Raw genomic sequence first — 23,873 nt, 5'->3', positions numbered from 1 at the left:
TTATAACAAACTTCAAGAAAAGACTCCCTAAACAGGGCGTGGATTTCAAAGCCAATCCAAAAAGGGCATATGTGAAAAGGGACTGTAAAAAAGTATACACTACTACTGTATATCATTCTACTGAGGAAAAGGATTTCAAGTTATTGCTAATCCTTGTTAATGAAATTATTTCATTAATTAAAAAGCTAAAGTAGGATCCCATCTCCATTACTAAAATAATCCAGACAGCCCCATGCCAATCATAAAATTCTTTCCCGAGCACCAAACACATTTTGTCTGTTGTCAAATGAAGTTGCGTTCCAAAGGAATGAAAAGCTATATTGAAACCCACTAATCAGAATTCTGTCCATCAGATTAATAAGTACACAATCTTTGTTTTCATTTCTAGATATTGAAATGTAATCCTGAATTAACAGATCCGTGTGATCCTGATGGTGTTTCGCTACAGGTTGACAGACTCGGCCCTCCAAACAACGGAGGTCTTACGTGTCCATTCAGTAACTCTGTCTTCTCATTCTCCTCAACAGAATCTGGAAGTCAAATCACAAAAATATGTGTTCAAAACCATATCTGATTTACATTACACCTTTAAAAATACACCATATCAGAATTTAAACAGCTTGAAATTCAAAACTATAATGACATTATTGAAAGTAAACTATTAAATCTTCAAAAGGTAAAAACTTTAAATCACGCTGTTTATCTAAAATTCTTCCATTTACACATCTTAATTTACAGATCCGAGGATCCCATTAGAGGTCCCAGCAGTATTCACTTACTATAAAACATGGGGGAAGACTGGATACCGTGTTTATCTTGATATAGGCTCAGGGGTCAGCAATCACACAAGTTCTTACTTACAAAACCAGTGAATAGGGTATGTGGACAAACCCATTTGTATTTGGTTTGAATGTAACATTCAGAAACATCATGATGGACCGACACACGTTACTTGATATTGGCCAAGAAAGTCTCCATCAGCGGTTGTCAGATAGCAAAAGGTGATCTGTAGGTCCATCCTAAATTATATTTCATAAACATAGGCCAAGAAAGTCCTTATCAGCGGTTGTCAGAAAGCAAAAGATGATCCGTAGGTCTATCCTAAATTATATCTTATAAATGCATAACCTCTGTCCCAACGGTCAAACCAATGAATAGTAATGACCATGATGACCCAACGGGCAAACTTGTATCAATATTTTGGATAATAGTACTGTAGCTACATCACATGCATCAGCAAACAGCAAAGGTCGCAGCAAAGGTCACAGCAAAGGTCACAATGAAGGTTACAACAATCATGTGCAACTACTTGTACAGGAACAATAATAATATTTTAAAAAACAATAAAAAGTAGAGCATGTTATATTAGTGTATACAAGGACAGGACAATATATTTCACAAAAGACTCCTATCAGCAACATTTATTGGCAAAGTAAACGGTTCATGCTATACCATGTGTTTTACGATAATGAAATAAATTTCAAAACTCCCATGGGTAATTGTAACCCATTCATCTGTAGTTATTTCAAACTAACATTTCTATGAGAAATATATCAGAACAAAAAGGTACACAAATTGTCTCGAGAGGTTTCCAAAGATTAATCACTTCCCTTCTTACAGTCGTTTTACTCATCACAGTAAGTTATTGATATGTTTTAATGGTAAAAGAAATGTACTACTTGATTCATCACCAGTTTTATACCATTACCAAAACAAGTACTGAACATGTAAGGTATTCGTTACTATCTGTCATGTTGAATACTTTGTTGATCATAAATTAGGTAAACAAGATATTTCAACACAACGTAAAAAAAATGGAGTTGTTATTTTCACGACGTGGATAAAATTTTAATTAAGAAACGTATCCAGTGTTATGACTTGTGTAGAAATAAAACTTATTACTTCTTTTTTTAAGCTTTAAAACTTCCCTGAATTGCTTTAATTTCAAAATTTGCACCAAGTTATATTGAGTTTTTATCACATGGAATAAATGGATCAATAAAGACTTCTTTATTTAATCCACCAACTCTAAATTATCCATTTATATCCGTAAGGATACCACTTCAATCCATAACTTTGATATATCCTAATAGACTTCAATACCTTTCTAGTAAACCGTTCTTTATAGTTGAAAAGCACATGGCCACAATGACGTCATGAAAAATTACCTTATTTACCTGACAATAAGCCAAAACATGGTAATAAGTCCACCAATATCTATTGCTGTTCACAGAACTAAAAACGACCTTTCCACTATCCTGTAATAAGCACATCCAAGACAAGATCAAAGGTTAAGTGATACAAAGTTGATACTTGTCAAGGTGGTCAGTGCTGAAGGCAGAAACACAATGCTAAAGCAACATAATTAAATTTTGCATGGCAAAGATAAAACCTTTTAAAAAGAATTCTATTTATAGTAACGGTGATCTTGATGTTTACTTGGTAACTCTCAATTACAAATTTTTCTGAGATAATATGGACCTGATGAAAACTTCATTGCTTGATAATTAAACTTGCAGAAATTGCATTTTATAGAGCAAGGACAAGGAATTGGCAGGCGTGATTCTATATAAAGTAACAGTGACCTAATTATAGCACTAACTATTATCAACTACTTGATGTTTTGAACTGAAAACACATTTATTGTTTGGTAATAATCAGTGTGAAGTTATTCTTGGTATTGTTTCTGAAACGGACATACAGACAGATAAAATAACACTGGGACAGAATTATACATATGTACCATGCCATTTTAGATCATTTTAGAGACTGCTTTTACTTGCCAGAAATCTTTTATCAGAAGGATTATTAATGCCAGAACAATGATTAGTGTTGGTTGATTTAGGAAGTGGGACTGACCATAAAGGGGCCCTAGAAACAAGTTTGGGGATGTGAACAGTGAGGAGGGGGCCTAGAGATATAGACTCTGTTACCTGAATGCTAAAAAGGAAATTTCTGAGAAGCATCAGTGTAGTTCACATATTCCAGAAATCCCTGGATTTATGTTGTAAACAGGAAGGACATTGATAAAGGATACCAAAAAAAAAAAAAAATCGGTGAGACATTGATCAATCCCTTATCCTCTACTACCACCCTCGCTACACATTACCATACAAATACACAGAACATGTGATGAAATCACCAGCTTTGTAGCCAAACCTTGCCTCACAGGGGACTATCAACTTAAAGGCCGTTTCTGATAGATGAATGATGATGTCAATTATCCATCACACAATGCTGACATTTCCATACTCTCCTATACCATTGTGCGGGAAATTCCATTTGTAAGCAATAGATGGACACCTAAATAAAGCATATGATCAGATTTACATCGTTAATATTGACACATCAAGGTTAAATCTTCCTGACATTTCTGTCCTCAGAGATTCGTAAAATATCCCTTGTTATTAAGTTCAATACTGGTTTTTTAAATAAAGAGCCTAACATACAGATGAAAGGTGAGCTCTTCTTGACCTTTCTACCTTTAAACAATTTAGATATATAAACTTTGACATAAACATTTACTTATTGGATGGTGTTTTCTTGAGAAATTCCTTTTGTTTCCTTCCACCTTCAGGTGATAAAAATTCCTATTATCTACAAGACATGAGATAGCAGATCACAAAATCTGTCTTCCTGTTTTCACACACACAACTGGTGATACAATTAAGAATATAAACAAGATCTCGACATTCTTTTTTAGTTCTTTAGCATAAGAAAATTACAAATTTGATTGAATTATAAGACTAGTGTCCCTCCCCCCTCTAGATTTTGACATTTCTTTCTATAAATTCTGGTTTCTCTCAGTCACCTCCTGGGCTTCAAGATTTAGGTCCTTAGCATCACTGACGAGTCCTAGAAGAAGAAACAGCTCTACCATACATTCATTTGGACTATGAATGCCAAATAAAATATTTGTGTTGTTTTATCCTTTAAGAAGTAGGGCCAGATATATCAAATCACATATTTTTGGGAATACAAGCAATATTTCCAGTTTGGCATTCATTTCGACTATCAAAGCCAATTTTTTTCCCCCTGTTGTTCTAAATTTTTGCTATGTCAGTAAATTTTAAAAGTTTGCAAGACTGATTTTTCCTACTATTGATGTGCAGAAATATGAAATATTACAAAACAGGTTATGTAGTTCAAGATTGTCTGGTGAATTCCAACCTCAAAAGAAAAGTGAAAATCATCTTTTTTAAAGTTAAATTTGCAGCTTTTAATCAGATATTAGATTGTTTTTGGAGTCAGTATAAAGTCTGGACATAACACCTATTAATACAGTGCATTATCAACATGGGATTAACTATTAGTTTAAACTATACTTAACAAATAATAAATGGTTTGTATCAGTGGCAGATATGTCAGGTTTCAATGATATATGGTAAATTAGGGGTGAAAAGATTTGTCAAGATTTGTTCTTATTTCGTATTTGTTTAAATACAAACCAAAATCTGCTACAATTTGATAATTAGTACTAAAATTCATTTCAATTTAAAATGCAATGCATAGCACATCATTTTTTTTTTTTTTTTTTTTTTTAAGTTTTGAATGCCTCTGTAAGATATATTGTAAATTTGTTTCATAAATCTCAAATGAAACTGGAAGCTCATTACAATCCTTTCTCTGTGTAGGAGGCATATAATCTCACAACATCCACCTACAACTCCGTAAGCCGAGAGATTGTGTTTGATCTGGATTGACAGGCCATCACATAAACCTTGGACATCTGTGTGTGACAGTCAAGACAAGTCCAGACTCTTAGGGTATTAACCGACTTGAAGCATTGCAAATCCATGTAAACAGGCTTAATCAGGTACAACAACCCACTTGTAGACTGAAAAACAATTAATGCTGAAATACTATCTAGAACCATTGTTTCAAGCTTTGTCAGCTTCTGGTTAACTTACATACAATCTTATCAGGAATTTTATCTAACTCTGAAAGAGGGGGATGGGTGGGGTTGATGAAGATGTTCTGACAATTGCAAACAAAAGAAAATAAAAATATATGCAAGTCTCGAAATCCCCCACCCCCTATAATTAGGTAATGGTTTGTAAAACTTTTCAAAGATTTTGACCAAAATGTGTAAAGCATCATTTTCTATTGTATCGCGCAATTGTAAAAATGAATCTCCATATAAACGATGGAAAACCCATCAAATTATTCTTTTTACTTTGACTGAAAGCAAATTTACACTTTCAACCTACAAAATGATGTTATATAGCTGTCTCATTCAATACCGTAGCTCTCTGTTTCTGTATTTTCTTTCTAAATTGAAGAGGCTTGTATAACTAAAACCAACTGTTGATCAGCAAACAAAGGAATGGTTTATTCCCAGAATGGATTACTGTAATGGTGACACACCAACAGAAAGCTTTTCATACACTTTGATCTCGGGACTAAATGACATCATAATATTTCATAGCTTCTCTCAGTTGATATAAATGCATTTATGTCCCTCTCCCTCCTCCTCTATTTTCAATGCTGGAGTCATATAAGAGAAATCAGATACCTAGGTATTTTGTGCTTCAATGTTTTGGTAAAACCACAAAAAATTAAACCATTGAGAAAAAGTCCTGAATGACAATACATTCTCTCTTACTTAAAGTAAGGGGATGGGCATGTTACAGGACCACAGAAAGCCAACACAATTCCTCTTACTTAAAGTAAGGGGATGGGCATGTTACAGGACCACAGAAAGCCAACACAATTCCTCTTACTTAAAGTAAGGGGATGGGCATATTACAGGACCACAGAAGGCCAACACAATTCCTCTCACTCAAAGTAAGGGGATGGGCATATTACAGGACCACAGAAGGCCAACACAATTCCTCTGACTCAAAGTAAGGGGATGGGCATGTTACAGGACCACAGAAGGCCAAAACAATTCCTCTTACTTAAAGTAAGGGGATGGGCATGTTACAGGACCACAGAAAGCCAACACAATTCCTCTGACTCAAAGTAAGGGGATGGGCTTATTACAGAACCACATAAGGCCAACACAATTCCTCTGACTCAAAGTAAGGGGATGGGCATATTACAGGCCACAGAAGGCCAACACAATTCCTCTGACTCAAAGTAAGGGGATGGGCATATTACAGGACCACAGAAGGCCAACACAATTCCTCTGACTCAAAGTAAGGGGATGGGCATATTACAGGACCACAGAAGGCCAACACAATTCCTCTGACTCAAAGTAAGGGGATGGGCATATTACAGGACCACAGAAGGCCAACACAATTCCTCTGACTCAAAAGTCAGGGGATGGGCTTATTACAGAACCACAGAAGGCCAACACAATTCCTGTCTAAAATCAAACACCTGTAGTAATTAATTCCTTTTGAACTAATCCTGTGATGTTTCCAGGGGTCCAGAAACCAAGTACCTAAAACTGAAGACAAGAGAGTGTGAGCTGTACAAACCTCTACTTGATTACATTTTGACAATTTTAAAGTAAAAATGTTGTGGAAAAAATTAAACAAAGGCAGCCAAATTTTTTTCTCCAATTTCAATTCCTGATGTAATGTCCATGTCCGTATTGATAGCAAAATCAATTTCTGACCGCAGCCAACAAACTTCCCACCAGGACATACTGCACTAGTCACACATACTCAAAAATATTACATGGGTCAAATCATTGAATAACAAGAGGATTGTGTGATTTAACAGTATAACAGCTATATCTTCAAAACACTAACAATGTTTTCTTTTCTTTTTTTTTCAAGACAATAGGTTACCAATAGACCTTTGGAATTAGTCACAAATGACATGGAACATTGTCCATGAGCTTTAAAGAGATGTTATGTAATTACATATTAATCAGATTAAAAAAATAGAAAGATTTACCAGGGCTCAAATTTAGGTGCTGTGTTAATGCCAACCACCTTCAGAGAAGTCATTACCTACAGATAATATCTTGCACACTAAATATCTTCAATTCTTTCATTCTAGGGAACAACAAATGAAATGAAAGAAAATAAAAGAGAACATTTGATATGTTTTAGTATTCTTTACCACCAAGAGTATCAACAGAAAGACATTTTAAACTAAAATCCAAACTACACGACCAGACCGAGTTTACCGTGTCAGGATAGAGCAAACATTCCGACATCAATTCTATAATTTATTAACAGAATAGCTCATTTCATCAATCACGTTCACAAATATCCTTGACATTTGATAGAAGATTTTATAGGAAAAAAAAATTTTAATTGTATTAATGGAACAGAATCCCGTATCATAGCAAATTCAAATGACTTTGGCATTAAGTATTAATAAAAGGTCAGGTATTTCTTTAAGAACAAATGGATTAAGAACAGGATTACATCAATATTGTGGCACCAAATGAAAACCAATGTATTGTATTTTGCTCTGATTTGGCACCACAAAACTTGGAAATTTGTATTGTTACTTCAGAATGCAGGTTAAGCTATCATCGAAAAAGGGTCGATTTCCGTGATCTACCCACACTATCACAAAACACAGGGCTGTCATCAAACACAAACACATTGAAACTACAAGGACACATAATAATGAATGTGAATTATCAAAGTCTTGTCATCTTCATGTCATCCTTTAGTCATGAAAGACTTAAATGGTGTGTAGTGTTTACTGGTGGGAGGTATCACATCAGGTAAATATCCCTTAGTTATGAAAGACTTAAATAGTGTGTAGTGTTTACTGGTGGGAGGTATCACATCAGCTAAATATCCCTTAGTTATGAAAGACTTAAATAGTGTGTAGTGTTTACTGGTGGGAGGTATCACATCAGCTAAATATCCCTTAGTCATGAAAGACTTGAATAGTGTGTAGTGATTACTGGTGGGAGGTATCACATCAGCTAAATATCCCTTAGTTATGAAAAGACTTAAATAGTGTGTAGTGTTTACTGGTGGGAGGTATCACATCAGGTAAATATCCCTTAGTTATGAAAGACTTAAATAGTGTGTAGTGTTTACTGGTGGGAGGTATCACATCAGGTAAATATCCCTTAGTTATGAAAGACTTAAATAGTGTGTAGTGTTTACTGGTGGGAGGTATCACATCAGCTAAATATCCCTTAGTCATGAAAGACTTAAATAGTGTGTAGTGTTTACTGGTGGGAGGTATCACATCAGGTAAATATCCCTTAGCTATGAAAAGACTTAAATAGTGTGTAGTGTTTACTGGTGGGAGGTATCACATCAGGTAAATATCCCTTAGTTATGAAAGACTTAAAAAGTGTGTAGTGTTTACTGGTGGGAGGTATCACATCAGGTAAATATCCCTTAGTTATGAAAGACTTAAATAGTGTGTAGTGTTTACTGGTGGGAGGTATCACATCAGGTAAATATCCCTTAGTTATGAAAGACTTAAAATAGTGTAATGTTGACTAGTAGAAGTCAGAATTCAGGTTCCAAAAGACTTAAATATATATAGACACATAAAGAAACAAACTTTTCTTCATGGAAATACCCATAATTTCCACTTGACAATAATATTCTATTGATGACTGTATGGAGAGGCAAATGACAAGCAAGAAGAAAACCTTTATAGAACATTGAAAAACAAGGGTAAACTACTCTTCAATATTGCCAAATATCACTATGGAAACTAAATATTGATTCCAACGATAGGCAAATATTGCTAGCGGGAATTTCTGGACAAAAACAAACAATACCTTCCGTAATACTCCCAAATATATAACAGATATCGTAAATACATCTATCTTATATCCAAGCTGACATTTATTGAATTCTGTATCTTTCTTTTAATAGCAAATATATTTTTTTAAAAATCTGGATTGGTTTGAAAGGAGATAAACTTTTACATCACAACAGCCTAGATTATGTATATTAAGACAATGTACTTCGATGATTGCATAACTGACACTTTTATAGTGCATTCACACTGAAATTCAATAACTTGCACAAAGTAGTATAACACATATCTGGTCACATTATATTAACAATGGGCTAAGCAGTTTTCCACAGCCAAGCAACAAATAAAGAGCATGATTTTAATGACTAGTTTGGCAGGCGTCATGAGGATGTATACTGTGGTTTTCCATGTAGCCATCATCAACACCAAACCTGGGATACAGTGTAAAGGGAGACATTTGGAAGAAAAAAGTTCTTCTGAGTAAACAAGGAGCATGACGTAGGACTGATTTTAATGACTACTTTGACATGTGGCATAGGGAGAGAAACTGTAGCCTTCCTCACTCACATAGCCACTCAACACTAACACCACATATGGGGTGTAGAGTAAGGAAAGACATTTGGAAGAAAAAAGTTCTTCTGAGTAAACAAGGAGCATGACGTAGGACTGATTTCAATGATTAGTTTGGCGTGTCATAGGGACAGAAACTGTAGCCTTCCTCACTCACATAGCCACTCAACACTAACACCACATATGGGGTGTAGAGTAAGGAAAGACATTTGGAAGAAAAAAGTTCTTCGGAGTAAACAAGGAGCATGACGTAGGACTGATTTCAATGACTAGTTTGGCGTGTGTCATAGGGACAGAAACTGTAGCCTTCCTTATCATAGCCACTTAACACTAACACAAAATGTGGGGTATGGTGCAAAGGAAAAAATCTCTTTCATGCTCGATAAAAATAAACAAAAAAAAATTTCTGAAACATGCATCCATGTCTGAAAAACAACAATAAACAAACATAAATCTCAAGCACAAGAAAACCATATTTTCTCAAAACCACCACAATCAATATAATTTGTTCTTATCTGTCAGTTGGGCTCCATCCTGAATCAGTATGAAATCTAATAATACCATTATATAAAGAAAGATTACCAAACACCTGTCACGTTAACAAGAAGCCAGACACTTGTTGAAGGTTTACAAGACTGATTATGTTACCCAATTCATCAACATTTCACATACCATCTAAATACGGATCGTCTTCTTCTTCCTCTATATTTGGCTTCGTCAGATTGTTGATTTCAGCAGCGTCCTTTTTATTGCTTGGAGTCTTGCTGGCGTTTTGTCTAGCCTCATTCTCAGACAGATCCTCAATCATTCCGACCACAGTTTTCCGAAGGTCTGGTTTAGCTTTTATGGTTGACGACACTGTGGGTAGGCGGATATCCATCCTGGCTCCTTTGGGAGATGTTACCTGGAGCGACACATATATCTTTCAGTTATCTTAAATATATCCAAAATCATCCCAAAAAGGCATCTAGCCTTCATGTCGCCAATTTAAATGATTATTGTGGCATTATGTGGTAAATGGTCAGTCCTAAAAGATTTAGTGTTAAATTATGTCTTGATGAAATTTTTACCTAATCTCTGAAATGTGTGATGTTTCTCCGCAATTTCAAATTCCATAAAGTAACGAATATTGAAATTGAGAACCAGGGAAAAAACTTTAATCATTTATCATTAAATTCTTACATCGAAATCTGGCGTGAACATAAATGATAATTTTAAAGTTGTATTTTCATGAGCCATCTAAAATCGGAAATCATCTGAGATGCTATTTAGCAGGTAATACACCTTTGGAAGATAATAAGCCCAGTAGTATTTTTTTGTTCACAACAGAATACCAACTGATGGGTTCTGTAATAGGTCCATCCTTCCCACTCCTGACTTCTGTCTTATAAATTATATCTCTCATACTCAATGAAATCTCACATGATAAAAAAGGAAATCACTTATCATTGCCAACCATCAGATTCTCTCTATGACAAGTTTCTCAATCCATACAACTTGTATACTGCAAAATCACATATTTTGTGAGGTTCAATTTTTCACGATTTTCAAAAGAGTACTATTTCAGGGACACTTAATAGCATGGATAAATAGATCTTAATAAATCTACTTACACTTATTTTAACTGTTCATGAACATATGAATTGGTGGATAAAGAATACCTATAAATTAAGTGAAAATAAAACTCCACCAAAATAAACTATTTTAAAGAATGTTAGATAATCAATATGACCCCTGGTTTTATAGTAGGATACAAGATCTAACTATTGGTTTATCTCAATATGAAAATTTACAAAGCAAATCTAGCAAAATTTTGAACAGTTATAAAGAATAACGATATTCCCTATTAAACAAAATTATTTCTTTTCAGGAAAATAATTTCTTTTCAGGAAAATAAATTAAAAATAATGCTGAAGGATAAATGAAGTTGAGATTACAAGAAAATCCAATTTCTTCATTACACTCAAGATAATAATATTTTTGTGAACATCAAATCCAGGTACTCGGATGGAATCATTATGTGGCACGATAACATTACACAGATGAGGGCTATGTTATCTTAATGTTTTTCCTATCAGAAAGCTAGAATACAAAATCAAACACAAAAACAGAATTAAAGACTATTAATCTTCAGAAATATCTTCAATATGTCCTTCTTGTTGAATTCAATTAAATTACATTAATGTACACTGTATTATCAGTCATTAATTTGCATCCGTGATCACAAATTCAAACTAAATACCACATGCTATAAAATGCATTTAGATACTGTTTTTGTGTTTTAACATTGTTGATTAAGTACATTTTTATGTTTACTCAATCTTTAAGAGCAATCCTTGGATAAACACATATTTGCATTTCAAATTTACATTTCCACTTCATTGAAATTTTCATGTCGCAACTTTAAAATTTGTATGCCATGTTTTTCTGATATTTATACACGCACAATATCCGAGTTATTGAAAGACTGTACAGCAGTTTTCCTCAGCATTATCTCAGGTCAGACCAAATCGTTTTCAGGGGGCCTTGATAGCTCATTCTTTGGTTTGTATAACAAGTAAAGATACCTGGTACAAGGTTCACCTCTCCCTATCAGTGGCAGTTTATGTTTCAAAGGAAGCCAAGAAACAGACCATTCTTGGCTGTCGTGGTTGTTTGTGTCCTTGGGCAAGTTTGATCTAATTGGCATTTAATGGGTCTCCTGTATGTTGTTCAGTGAGATAGCCACCATATGAATTTATAGATATTATAAACAGCATTCATTCTGTGACCTTCAGCTCTGAAGTTTATTTCAAAAAACCCGACTACTTCAGTTAGCCTTGTGTAGACTTTCATGTAGTTGATATCAAAATAAAAAATATGCTTGGGTTATTCTTCAGAGATTTCAAACATCACACGAGAAATACTGAAATATTCACCTCGATTATTTGAAAGAACTCACAACCAGAAATTAATCTCATAGAAACCATTGCAAACCTGTTTCCACATTTTCTGTGAACAAAATCTTACACACTGCAAAAATCATCATGGATGTTTTAATATCTATGGCTGAAATTGTAGATGAACAAAAACATACATCTGACATACATCAGATGATGTTTGGAATTGATAACAATCTGACGTGTCAGAGGCAATCAACTTCAGAACTCAGCACATAAGGCAATTGGTTTTTTTTTTTCTTCTTTTTTTTTTGTAAATTAATTGCAAAAGCCTCACAATTGAAATGGCATACCTTCACATTATGACCTAGCTGGGTTTTTTTTCTGCGTACACCTGGTCATTACCTTTCATGTTCAACATATATAGGAAATGAGTAGGATTGCAATGATGCTGAAAAGACAACTGTCTGTACAGGTATTGCTGAATTGATGATCCTGGGAAATTATCAGAAGCATGGCTAGCTTAAGTTAAAAAATAATGCTTGTGTCATATAAAACATATTTAAATTCAGGATAAAAACTATATGATAAAGATAAAAAAAAATTAGCTGTCAAAAGAGCAACATTCAGAAATTAAATATTTTTGTTATTTTTTGAAAATGTGATCCTATAAAGAAATAAAGATGACTTAAGCTTTTGAACACCTATTGGATTTCAATGACAGCTTTGATGAAGTAGAGTTTTCTAAGGAAGTTGCTGACCATCATGACTTGGGTTGATAGACAACATCAGGATATAACTGCCATTATCATCATGTCTATTTAAATACATGAACAGTCTACTCATCATTCACCAATTATGGCTTCAGAGTCTCGATGAAAATTATGTATATCCACATAATATAAATGTATATATACATATATGTTTGGTTGATTGTTAAAGTTCATACATCCACTTAACCAAACCAAACCTCTGGCCAATTCAATTTGTCTTTGCTACTTAATTTCAAATTTAATTTTAGCACTCATGCCACCAAATGCTGATAAAAGAATGAGACTTCTGATTTCTAACTTCTCTTTTTAATCATTAAATTTACAACCTACAGCTCTGACTATTATGATTGGCAATGAATATTCAGCCAGTGGTTTTTTTCTTTATTTTCTGAGCAATTGATTTGAATGAGACTGAGAGATCACTAAAAACCTTATAGGTTCCTTTTTGATTCATTGGCACCGGTCTACAGCACTCTCTTTCTTTGTTTATTGGTGTCCGTCTCCAGCACTCTATTTCTTTGTTAATTGGAGCCCGTTTTCAGCACAATCTATCTTTGTTAATTGGTGCTCCTCTCCAGCACTCTCTTTCTTTGTTAATTGGTGTCTGTCTTCAGCACTCTCTTTCTTTGTTAATTGGTGTCTGTCTTCAACACTCTCTTTCTTTGTTAATTGGTGCCTGTCTTCAACACTCTCTTTTCTTTGTTTGTTAATTGGTGTCTGTCTTCAACACTCTCTTTATTTGTTAATTGGTGTCTGTCTTCAACACTCTCTTTCTTTGTTAATTGGTGTCTGTCTTCAACACTCTCTTTCTTTATTAATTGGTGTCTGTCTTCAACACTCTCTTTCTTTGTTAATTGGTGTCTGTCTTCAACACTCTCTCTTTATTAATTGGTGTCTGTCTTCAACACTCTCTTTCTTTGTTAATTGGTGTCCGTCTTCAACACTCTCTTTCTTTGTTCATTGGTGTCTGTCTTCAACACTCTCTTTCTTTGTTAATTGGTGTCTGTCTTCAACACTCTCTTTCTTTGTTAATTGGTGCCTGTCTTCAACACTCTCTTTCTTTGTTAATTGGTGCCTGTCTTCAACACTCTCTTTTCTTTGTTTGTTAATTGGTGTCTGTCTTCAACACTCTCTTTATTTGTTAATTGGTGTCTGTCTTCAACACTCTCTTTCTTTGTTAATTGGTGTCTGTCTTCAACACTCTCTTTCTTTATTAATTGGTGTCTGTCTTCAACACTCTCTTTCTTTGTTAATTGGTGTCTGTCTTCAACACTCTCTCTTTATTAATTGGTGTCTGTCTTCAACACTCTCTTTCTTTGTTAATTGGTGTCCGTCTTCAACACTCTCTTTCTTTGTTCATTGGTGTCTGTCTTCAACACTCTCTTTCTTTGTTAATTGGTGTCTGTCTTCAACACTCTCTTTCTTTGTTAATTGGTGCCTGTCTTCAACACTCTCTTTTCTTTGTTTGTTAATTGGTGTCTGTCTTCAACACTCTCTTTATTTGAATTGGTGTCTGTCTTCAACACTCTCTTTCTTTGTTAATTGGTGTCTGTCTTCAACACTCTCTTTCTTTATTAATTGGTGTCTGTCTTCAACACTCTCTTTCTTTGTTAATTGGTGTCTGTCTTCAACACTCTCTCTTTATTAATTGGTGTCTGTCTTCAACACTCTCTTTCTTTGTTAATTGGTGTCTGTCTTCAACACTCTCTTTCTTTGTTAATTGGTGTCTGTCTCCAGCACTCTCTTTCTTTGTTAATTGGAGCCCATTTCCAGCACAATCTATCTTTGTTAATTGGTGCTCCTCTCCAGCACTCTCTTTCTTTGTTAATTGGTGTCTGTCTTCAGCACTCTCTTTCTTTGTTAATTGGTGTCTGTCTTCAACATTCTCTTTCTTTGTTAATTGGTGCCTGTCTTCAACACTCTCTTTTCTTTGTTTGTTAATTGGTGTCTGTCTTCAACACTCTCTTTATTTGTTAATTGGTGTCTGTCTTCAACACTCTCTTTCTTTGTTAATTGGTGTCTGTCTTCAACACTCTCTCTTTATTAATTGGTGTCTGTCTTCAACACTCTCTTTCTTTGTTAATTGGTGTCCGTCTTCAACACTCTCTTTCTTTGTTCATTGGTGTCTGTCTTCAACACTCTCTTTCTTTGTTAATTGGTGTCTGTCTTCAACACTCTCTTTCTTTGTTAATTGGTGCCTGTCTTCAACACTCTCTTTTCTTTGTTTGTTAATTGGTGTCTGTCTTCAACACTCTCTTTATTTGTTAATTGGTGTCTGTCTTCAACACTCTCTTTCTTTGTTAATTGGTGTCTGTCTTCAACACTCTCTTTCTTTATTAATTGGTGTCTGTCTTCAACACTCTCTTTCTTTGTTAATTGGTGTCTGTCTTCAACACTCTCTCTTTATTAATTGGTGTCTGTCTTCAACACTCTCTTTCTTTGTTAATTGGTGTCTGTCTTCAACACTCTCTTTCTTTGTTAATTGGTGTCTGTCTCCAGCACTCTCTTTCTTTGTTAATTGGAGCCCATTTCCAGCACAATCTATCTTTGTTAATTGGTGCTCCTCTCCAGTACTCTCTTTCTTTGATAATTGGTGTCTGTCTCCAGCACTCTCTTTCTTTGTTAATTGGTGTCTGTCTTCAACACTCTCTTTCTTTGTTAATTGGTGCCTGTCTTCAACACTCTCTTTTCTTTGTTTGTTAATTGGTGTCTGTCTTCAACACTCTCTTTATTTGTTAATTGGTGTCTGTCTTCAACACTCTCTTTCTTTGTTAATTGGTGTCTGTCTTCAACACTCTCTTTCTTTATTAATTGGTGTCTGTCTTCAACGCTCTCTTTCTTTGTTAATTGGTGTCTGTCTTCAACACTCTCTCTTTATTAATAGGTGTCTGTCTTCAACACTCTCTTTCTTTGTTAATTGGTGTCCGTCTTCAACACTCTCTTTCTTTGTTCATTGGTGTCTGTCTTCAACACTCTCTTTCTTTGTTAATTGGTGTCTGTCTTCAACACTCTCTTTCTTTGTTAATTGGTGTCTGTCTCCAGCACTCTCTTTCTTTGTTAATTGGAGCCCGTTTTCAGCACTCTCTTTCTTTGTTAATTGGTGTCTGTCTTCAACACTCTCTTTGTTAATTGGTGTCTGTCTTCAGCACTCTCTTTCTTTCTTAATTGGTGTCTGTCTCCAGCACTCTCTTTCTTTGTTAATTGGTGTCTGTCTTCAGCATTCTCTTTCTTTGTTAATTGGTGTCTGTCTTCAGCACTCTCTTTCTTTGTTAATTGGTGTCTGTCTTCGACACTCTCTTTGTTAATTGGTGTCTGTCTTCAGCACTCTCTTTCTTTCTTAATTGGTGTCTGTCTCCAGCACTCTTTTTCTTTGTTAATTGGAGCCCGTTTTCAGCACTCTCTTTCTTTGTTAATTGGTGTCTGTCTTCAACACTCCTTTGTTAATTGGTGTCTGTCTTCAGCATTCTCTTTCTTTGTTAATTGGTGTCTGTCTTCAACACTCTCTTTCTTTGTTAATTGGTGTCTGTCTTCAGCATTCTCTTTCTTTGTTAATTGGTGTCTGTCTTCAGCACAATCTATCAGCATTAACTGGTGTCCATCCCCAGCACTCTCTTTCTTTGTTTACCAGTGTCCGTCTTTAGCACAATCTATCTTTAATTGGTGTCCGTCTTAAGCACAATCTACATGTATCTTTGTTAACTGACTTTATCTCATGAAGTTTTAAAACCAAATATGACCAAGATCAAATTGTCATAAAGAAATTGACTTTTAAAAAAACAGCAGGAACATCCAAACATAAACATTTAGAAATATTATGTTTTTCCATTTTCTAAATGTTTTCAATATCATTAAACATATACCTTTTCATTCAGGGCATAGAGTTTGGTGGTGATGTCACGACCAAGCATGGCATTGATGACGTTCGCCAAATAAGGTTCCTTGATCAATAGGTACTCCAGGCCTTGACGTGGCCAGAAGATATAGCGACAGGTGGAAACAGCAAAAATAGACACCTACACCAAATATCAAAACCATATCAGTGCTTAATTCTGGACAATTCATGTAGATGAAAAGAAATTCATACCACTTTCACCAACTTCTATCAGAGTTAGCACCACTCTTGAAAACTGAAAAATAATTTAATGCAGTGAAGACCATGAGAGTGTTGAATCGTTCATCGATTAATACTTAGTCTATTTGAAAACTCAAATCTTTCTCTTAGTCACTGCTAAAAAGAAATTTAAAACCATGTACTATAGAATCATTCCTTTCTTTTTTTTAATTCCTATTTGAAATTTGTATTATGTACACACAAGTTTTAGCTTTACCTGATATTTTTCGTCTCCCGTGACTCCTGACTCGAACTCTGGAGAGTCAATGAACTCCATTTCCTGGATCTGGTGTAGCAAGTTGTGGTGATGGTACACATTCATTCTACAAAAAAAAATTCTTAAATCCTGCAAAAAATTTAATAAAATGTTTGTAAATTATATTTAAATAATTTACACTGACCTGATCATGACTTTGGGAGTCTCATAACTCATGAAAAAAATTTTTTTGTTCATCATCAAAGTTTTCCTAACCATGCTGACAAGTGACCTTGACCTTTGCCTTGATGACTCTGTTTAGTGCTAAAAGGTTCTTTAAATCAGAATTCGCCAAAATGGCTTGACCTTTCAACTCTAAAATACAAAGTTAACCCGGATACTTATTCAACTTTTGAGTCTATTACCACCTCGGAAAATTAAAATACTACTTTAATGACACAGATTTGGTTGACAATAAAAATATTAACAATAACCTTATATTTTCACATTGACGTGATACCCTTAAACAAATTATCTAAGATATTCATTATTAGCCAAACTATCTACGGTATTCTTTATTAGCCAAACTATCTAAGATATTCTTTATTAGCCAAACTATCTAAGATATTCTTTATTAGCCAAACTATCTAAGGTTTTTGTTATTAGCCAAACTATCTAAATTATTCTTTATTAGCCAAACTATCTAAGGTTTTTGTTATTAGCCAAACTATCTAAATTATTCTTTATCAGGCAAACTATCTAAGATATTCTTTATTAGCCAAACTATCTAAGGTTTTTGTTATTAGCCAAACTATCTAAGGTATTCTTTATTAGCCAAACTATCTAAGGTATTCTTTATTAGCCAAACTATCTAAGATATTCTTTATTAGCCAAACTATCTAAGGTTTTTGTTATTAGCCAAACTATCTAAATTATTCTTTATCAGGCAAACTATCTAAGATATTCTTTATTAGCCAAACTATCTACGGTATTCTTTATTAGCCAAACTATCTAAGGTATTCTTTATTAGCCAAACTATCTAAGATATTCTTTATTAGCCAAACTATCTAAGGTTTTCTTTATTAGTCAAACTATCTAAGGTATTCTTTATTAGCCAAACTATCTAAGTTATTCTTTATTAGCCAAACTATCTAAGATATTCTTTATTAGCCAAACTATCTAAGGTTTTCTTTATTAGCCAAACTATATAAGGTATTCTTTATTAACCAAACTATCTAAATTATTCTTTATTAGCCAAACTATCTACGGTATTCTTTATTAGCCAAACTATCTAAGATATTCTTTATTAGCCAAACTATCTAAGGTTTTTGTTATTAGCCAAACTATCTAAGGTATTCTTTATTAGCCAAACTATCTACGGTATTCTTTATTAGCCAAACTATCTAAGATATTCTTTATTAGCCAAATTATCTAAGGTTTTTGTTATTAGCCAAACTATCTAAGGTATTCTTTATTAGCCAAACTATCTAAATTATTCTTTATTAGCCAAACTATCTAAATTATTCTTTATTAGCCAAACTATCTAAGATATTCTTTATTAGCCAAACTATCTAAGGTTTTTGTTATTAGCCAAACTATCTAAGGTATTCTTTATTAGCCAAACTATCTAAGGTTTTTGTTATTAGCCAAACTATCTAAGGTTTTTGTTATTAGCCAAACTATCTAAGGTATTCTTTATAAGTCAAACTATCTAAGGTATTCTTTCTAAGCCAATTATGCATCATCAGTTACTACTGGTATCACTTTCTATCACTTTGTTCTTGACATTTAATGAATGGCTGATTTTCTATACATAACAGGTAACCTCTTGACCTTTGAACCAAATATTTCTGGCACAACATCATATATAAGAGCTTTGCCAAGGAATTAACCACACTGCAATGCTAGCAAGTAAAAATTTACAGAACATAAAACTGTTATCATGCGGTCAAACCTTAAATTTTATACAATCAATCTTCATATTGCTTCAAAGTGACAAGTCATCTCTAGCGTTACAAGTCAGTTGCGATTTCATGACTGATCATCAGATCAACTGTACCGAGCAATGATCCTCTTATAATTAATTATGACAAGGACATACATCTCCATTTTACAATATGTTGATAATATCGTACATAAACAAAAAAGAATTTTAAAGTTCGAGCATTATGGATTCCATGTGTTCTAGCTCAGAAAGTCATGAAGAATGGACTCAGCCAGTTTGATTAGATATGTACCATATGCATTGGAATATAATGTTTATGAAGCAACAATGCTGACATGTCTTGTTCAACTAGGTGCTTGATCATTTCCTAATGTTCATTGAAAGGATAAAAAAGTTGAGACTTTTTTTCTGCTAAAAACCTGAATGTCACTTTTTAGATTGTAGTCAATTAATTAGTTAATTGGTGTAAAAACCCAAAACTCAACAAAGTCAATTAAGCGGAACATCACTAGCCATTTCAGTCCGATCATAATCAGAATACTGCAGCAATGTAAAGTAAAAACACATTCCTGATCCCATAGTACAGAAACATTACAATCACCAATATTTTTTCATAATATGTATATCTACAGTTAACAAACAATAATTTGACATTAAAAAGCATATATCTCACACCAGTGATATATACTTGGCATCGATTATTAGAAATGTCACCCTGGTGAGTGAAAGGCCTGTTATACATTAAAATGACCTTACAAGTTTTTAATAGCAGCAATAGAATATATCCCCAAGTCAATCAAACACTTCAATAACCCACCATTAGGAATTCAATCAACGTGGAATTTTGACTCCTAAACGACACCTGATCATGTTACCATTATAGCTAACCAAATCAGTATTTGTGTTTAACATTCAAAGTCTCTCCAGCTGTGATTTTAGCGGACTCTCAGTTAAAGGCTGCCATCAACATATCTACCATATTGGGATAATCTCAGACACTGCAGCATGCACAAAGGCTTTTCATAATCCCTCACAAAGGTAAATCTCTATTGGCCATTTGCAATATCATGGACATTAGCAAAAATGGCTATGATGATGATGCTGCTTAATGTATAGAAGAAGTTTTAATATGATCTAGATCATAAACTACATCACCAATGCAATTGTACAATACTTTCCCAGATACCACATTATAATACCCATCAGTCTTTCATCTGAAGCCAATTTTAATGTTTATCTAAAAATTTTCCATGTTTGTCAACCGCAAAAATAATAAAAAAGCACTGATATATAATGATGATTTTATGTTTTAGAATACACATTATTTACAAGAATCTTACAACATTAACAAGAGAAGCCAGCCAGACAATAAGTACCTATCCATTCTAATTTTGCATTTGTTGTTTTAGTAGTGGTTGAAATATTTTACTGAAAGGTAATGTAGATTTTCACTTTCAGAACATTGACCTTTAACCTTCAGCTAGATAGTTGGTTGTAATGATGATATAACTGTATATCAGACTGAGCAGACTCACACCACAAAGAGTCTATTCAGCATCAATTCAACCAATTCGACTTAATATTGAGGTTTTTTAATGTAAAACCAATTTTCATGATGTAATACTTACCATAACTTTAGTATGCAAATACAGTACCTACACCCATCTTTGTATCCCAACAACAAAAGATTCAAAAGAAAAACAATCCCGCCCTCCCTACGATCCATGAGCCATCACGGCAGGAACGCAGAGTGATCTCCCTTCCTCTAATAACCTTTATGGCGTAAACCCCACAGAGGGGCAGCCAGGCAGATAAGGAAGAGGGGAGGATAGGGTGGGACTCCATAAAGTTATGGTAAGTATTACATCATGAAAATTGGTTTTACATTAAAAAACCTCAATTTCATTTCAGTAATAATTACCATAACTTTAGTATGCGAATTCGTCTTACCGTAGTGGTGACTAGAAGCCAGGCAGCCCCTTCAGCACAACCAAAGTAGTAGGGAGGGAGAACAGAGTGCTAAAGTGAAGGAAGGGACCTCTCTGTGAAAGAGAAGGTGTACCCACATGCTGCCGTACGGAAAGACATGGCCCGGGGCTAACGAGGAGGCCCAGCCACTGACTATGCCACCACCAAAGGTCCCAATGAATACAGGCCTTCTGAGTGGGAAGCTAGGGATCACAGATAAAAATCTGTGAAGGTATCCCTGCCCTGCCAGAATACTGCAGACATGACCTCCTGAAAGGAGGACTCATTGAGAGAAGGGCCCAGGATGAAGCAAGGGCCCTGACCTCGTGAGACCGCGCTTTCGCTCTCGCCCGAGCCAGATCATCAAAATGTTCGTAAGCATACTAAATCACCTGGCAAACCCACCTGGAAACCGACTGGGAGGAGATATCTCGTTGTCCCTGTTTAATGGGCAAAACAGACGGGATCGAGAGCCCCCCCCCCCCCCTGGTTTTATCAAGATAAAACCTAAGAGCCCGACAAAGACAAAGCAACCTATCTCGCTCCTCCGAGCTAGTCACAGCCAGGATCCTGATGGGATCGTGCGAGAACCCCGGAACCTGATTCTTCGCTAAAAACAACTCTATTCATAGCAAAGCCTCTGATTAGGGCAGAAAGAGAGGAGGACTAACCGATCTCCTTCCTTAGGAAGTCCGCAATCAAATGCAGAGGCTTCGAATGAATAAGCTTCCTTGCCGACACACCAATCACAGAAGATCATCCAACGTGACTGGTAGACGGCAGAAGAGGAAGCCCTGATTGACTGCTCAATGCAATCTGACACCTCTTGAGAAAAGCCTGCCTTGGCGTGGCTTCCAGAGATAGCCTCAACGCGTGAAGGTGGAGGATCTCTGGTCAAGAGTGTGTCGTTCTGGGCCAAGGCTGGCGAAGGAGATTCGGTCTGGTGGGGAGAGCCAAGGGCTCCTCCACCAGAAACGACAAGAGCTCCTGAAACCAAGCTTGCCTCGGCCACAGAGGGGCTCTCAGAAGTAAGGAGCAGTGATGCTACCAGAACTTCTGTAGAACCCTGCCCACCAGGTTGAAGGGAGGGAATGCATATGCATACGTCCCTTCCTATTCCAGAGAAAGGGCGTCCACAGCCCACGCCTTACGGTCTGGGACCAGGGAGACGAAGGTTAGCAGCTGGTTGTTCAGGGAAGTGGCAAACAGGTCTATAATAGGTCTGTCCCACGCCTGACAATTCCCCTTGAAAATCAAGGGACACAGCTGCCATTCCGTCAACACCGGCTGGTGGCGCCTGGAGAGTGGCCACCAACACACTCAGCCTGCCAGAAAGATGCTTGACCACTATGGTCAACTGCATGTCCTGGCAGAGAAGAAGGATGTGGATGGAGAGGGCACACAGGACATGAGACCTGGTGGCCCCTGTCTCTCCAGATACGCGACAACTGTTGTCGGTAGCCACACTTTGGACTGCAGGATACCCCTAAAGGACTGCAGAGCCAAATGAACAGTCTCTTCTCGAGTACACTGATGTGCTCCGAGAGCTGTTCGCCAGACCACTCCCCCGAGCGGCATTGGCCATCGAGGTAAGCTCACATTCCTGTCATGAACGCGTCCATGAACAGGATCATAGAGGGGAAAGGCTTGGTCAGAGGTACCCCGTGGAAAACGTTCTCCTAAATGGTCCACCAGCAAGAGAACTCCCTGACCGACTGGGTAAGCGGGATCCAGGCCTCCTGGATGACGGAACCCAGTCAGACAGGAGGAACATCTGGAGAGGTCCGATGTGAATCCTCCCTAGGGGGACCACATATGCCAAGGAGTTGAGATACCGCAGAAAACTGAGGAACCAATGTACCTGGACAAGCGACCAAGTGATGAAAGTCAGAGCCAGAGCCCTGACCTTCTCAAACTTCTCCAGAGGTGGAAGGGCTAAGCCCCGAACCATGTCAAAATGGTTCCCCAGGAAGAAGAAGTCCTAATATGAAGGAACCTCTGACTTCTCTCTGGAAGGAATGAAGCCGACTCTGAGCAAGAGTTTCAGGACCAGACGAGTGTCCTTCACTAACGATTCCCACACCAAAAGAGGCATGAGGGAGTCGTCGAAATAGATGTGGACGTCTATTCTGCGTGAGTGAAGGAAACACCAGCAGCAACTTGGTGAACACCAAAGGAGCTGTCGTGAGCCCCAAGGGCATCTCTGCCTTGGCAGCATGGTCCCTACTTCCTCCTGGAGCACCCGTGCCCTTTCTGAATCCCCGGGAGGAGGAAAGAAACAAAAACGGCCAGGAGGCAAGGGACGAATCCTGAAGAAGGGGAATACCTAGACCCTCCCTGACCACCGACAAAAGCCCAAGCGTCATCTGTAATATCCTGCCACTGGGAAAGGAAAGCAGAGAGACGTCCGTCCACAGGGAGTTCCGGATGGGGCAGATTCAGCCCCTGCCAGACCAGAGAATCGTCTGCCCACCCAGAGCCTGAGCCTGCGGGAGAAGGACATGAGCCCGGGAAAGGAGAACCACCGTCCACCCGGCCATACCCTTCGCCTTTCGCGGCCAAGAAGCAGAAATAGTCAGGAACCCTTCTTCTTGCCCCCAGGAGGTTTCTTACCCTTCCTACCCTTCCCCATGTTGCCGTTGGAAGTGAGGTTGGGACTTGGGCTGTGCAGAAAACTGAGCAGCCGAAGACTTCGCCTTCTTCTTAGGAGGCACTGACCCCTGCGAGGCACTGGCCTTCTCAGCCTGAAACCTCTTCACCAGAAGTGCTGAGGCGACCGAGTCCTCCT

The 23,873-nt window shown here is 36.5% G+C and overlaps 1 protein-coding gene across 1 annotated transcript in view; it reads right to left on the bottom strand.

Moving 5' to 3' along the window:
• Positions 1 to 237: 237 nt before the first annotated feature.
• LOC132550838 (popeye domain-containing protein 3-like) overlaps positions 238 to 23,873 on the bottom strand; it is a 40,135-nt gene continuing 16,499 nt past the window's right edge. The window contains exons 4-7 of the mRNA XM_060214930.1: positions 17,194 to 17,299; positions 16,726 to 16,878; positions 9,886 to 10,117; positions 238 to 530 (exon numbers count right to left, since the gene is read on the bottom strand). Of these exons, the coding sequence (XP_060070913.1) occupies positions 385 to 530; positions 9,886 to 10,117; positions 16,726 to 16,878; positions 17,194 to 17,299 (637 nt within the window). The 3' untranslated portion in view covers positions 238 to 384. The remainder of the gene's footprint in view (positions 531 to 9,885; positions 10,118 to 16,725; positions 16,879 to 17,193; positions 17,300 to 23,873) is intronic.

The sequence above is a fragment of the Ylistrum balloti genome, unplaced genomic scaffold (genome assembly GCF_031769215.1).
Source record: "Ylistrum balloti isolate Yb309-2 unplaced genomic scaffold, AGI_CSIRO_Ybal_v1 Utg370152, whole genome shotgun sequence".
NCBI classification, from domain to species: Eukaryota; Metazoa; Mollusca; class Bivalvia; order Pectinida; family Pectinidae; genus Ylistrum; species Ylistrum balloti.
The sequence above is the reverse complement of the archived record's forward strand: the minus strand, read 5'-3'. Positions and strand labels throughout refer to the sequence as shown.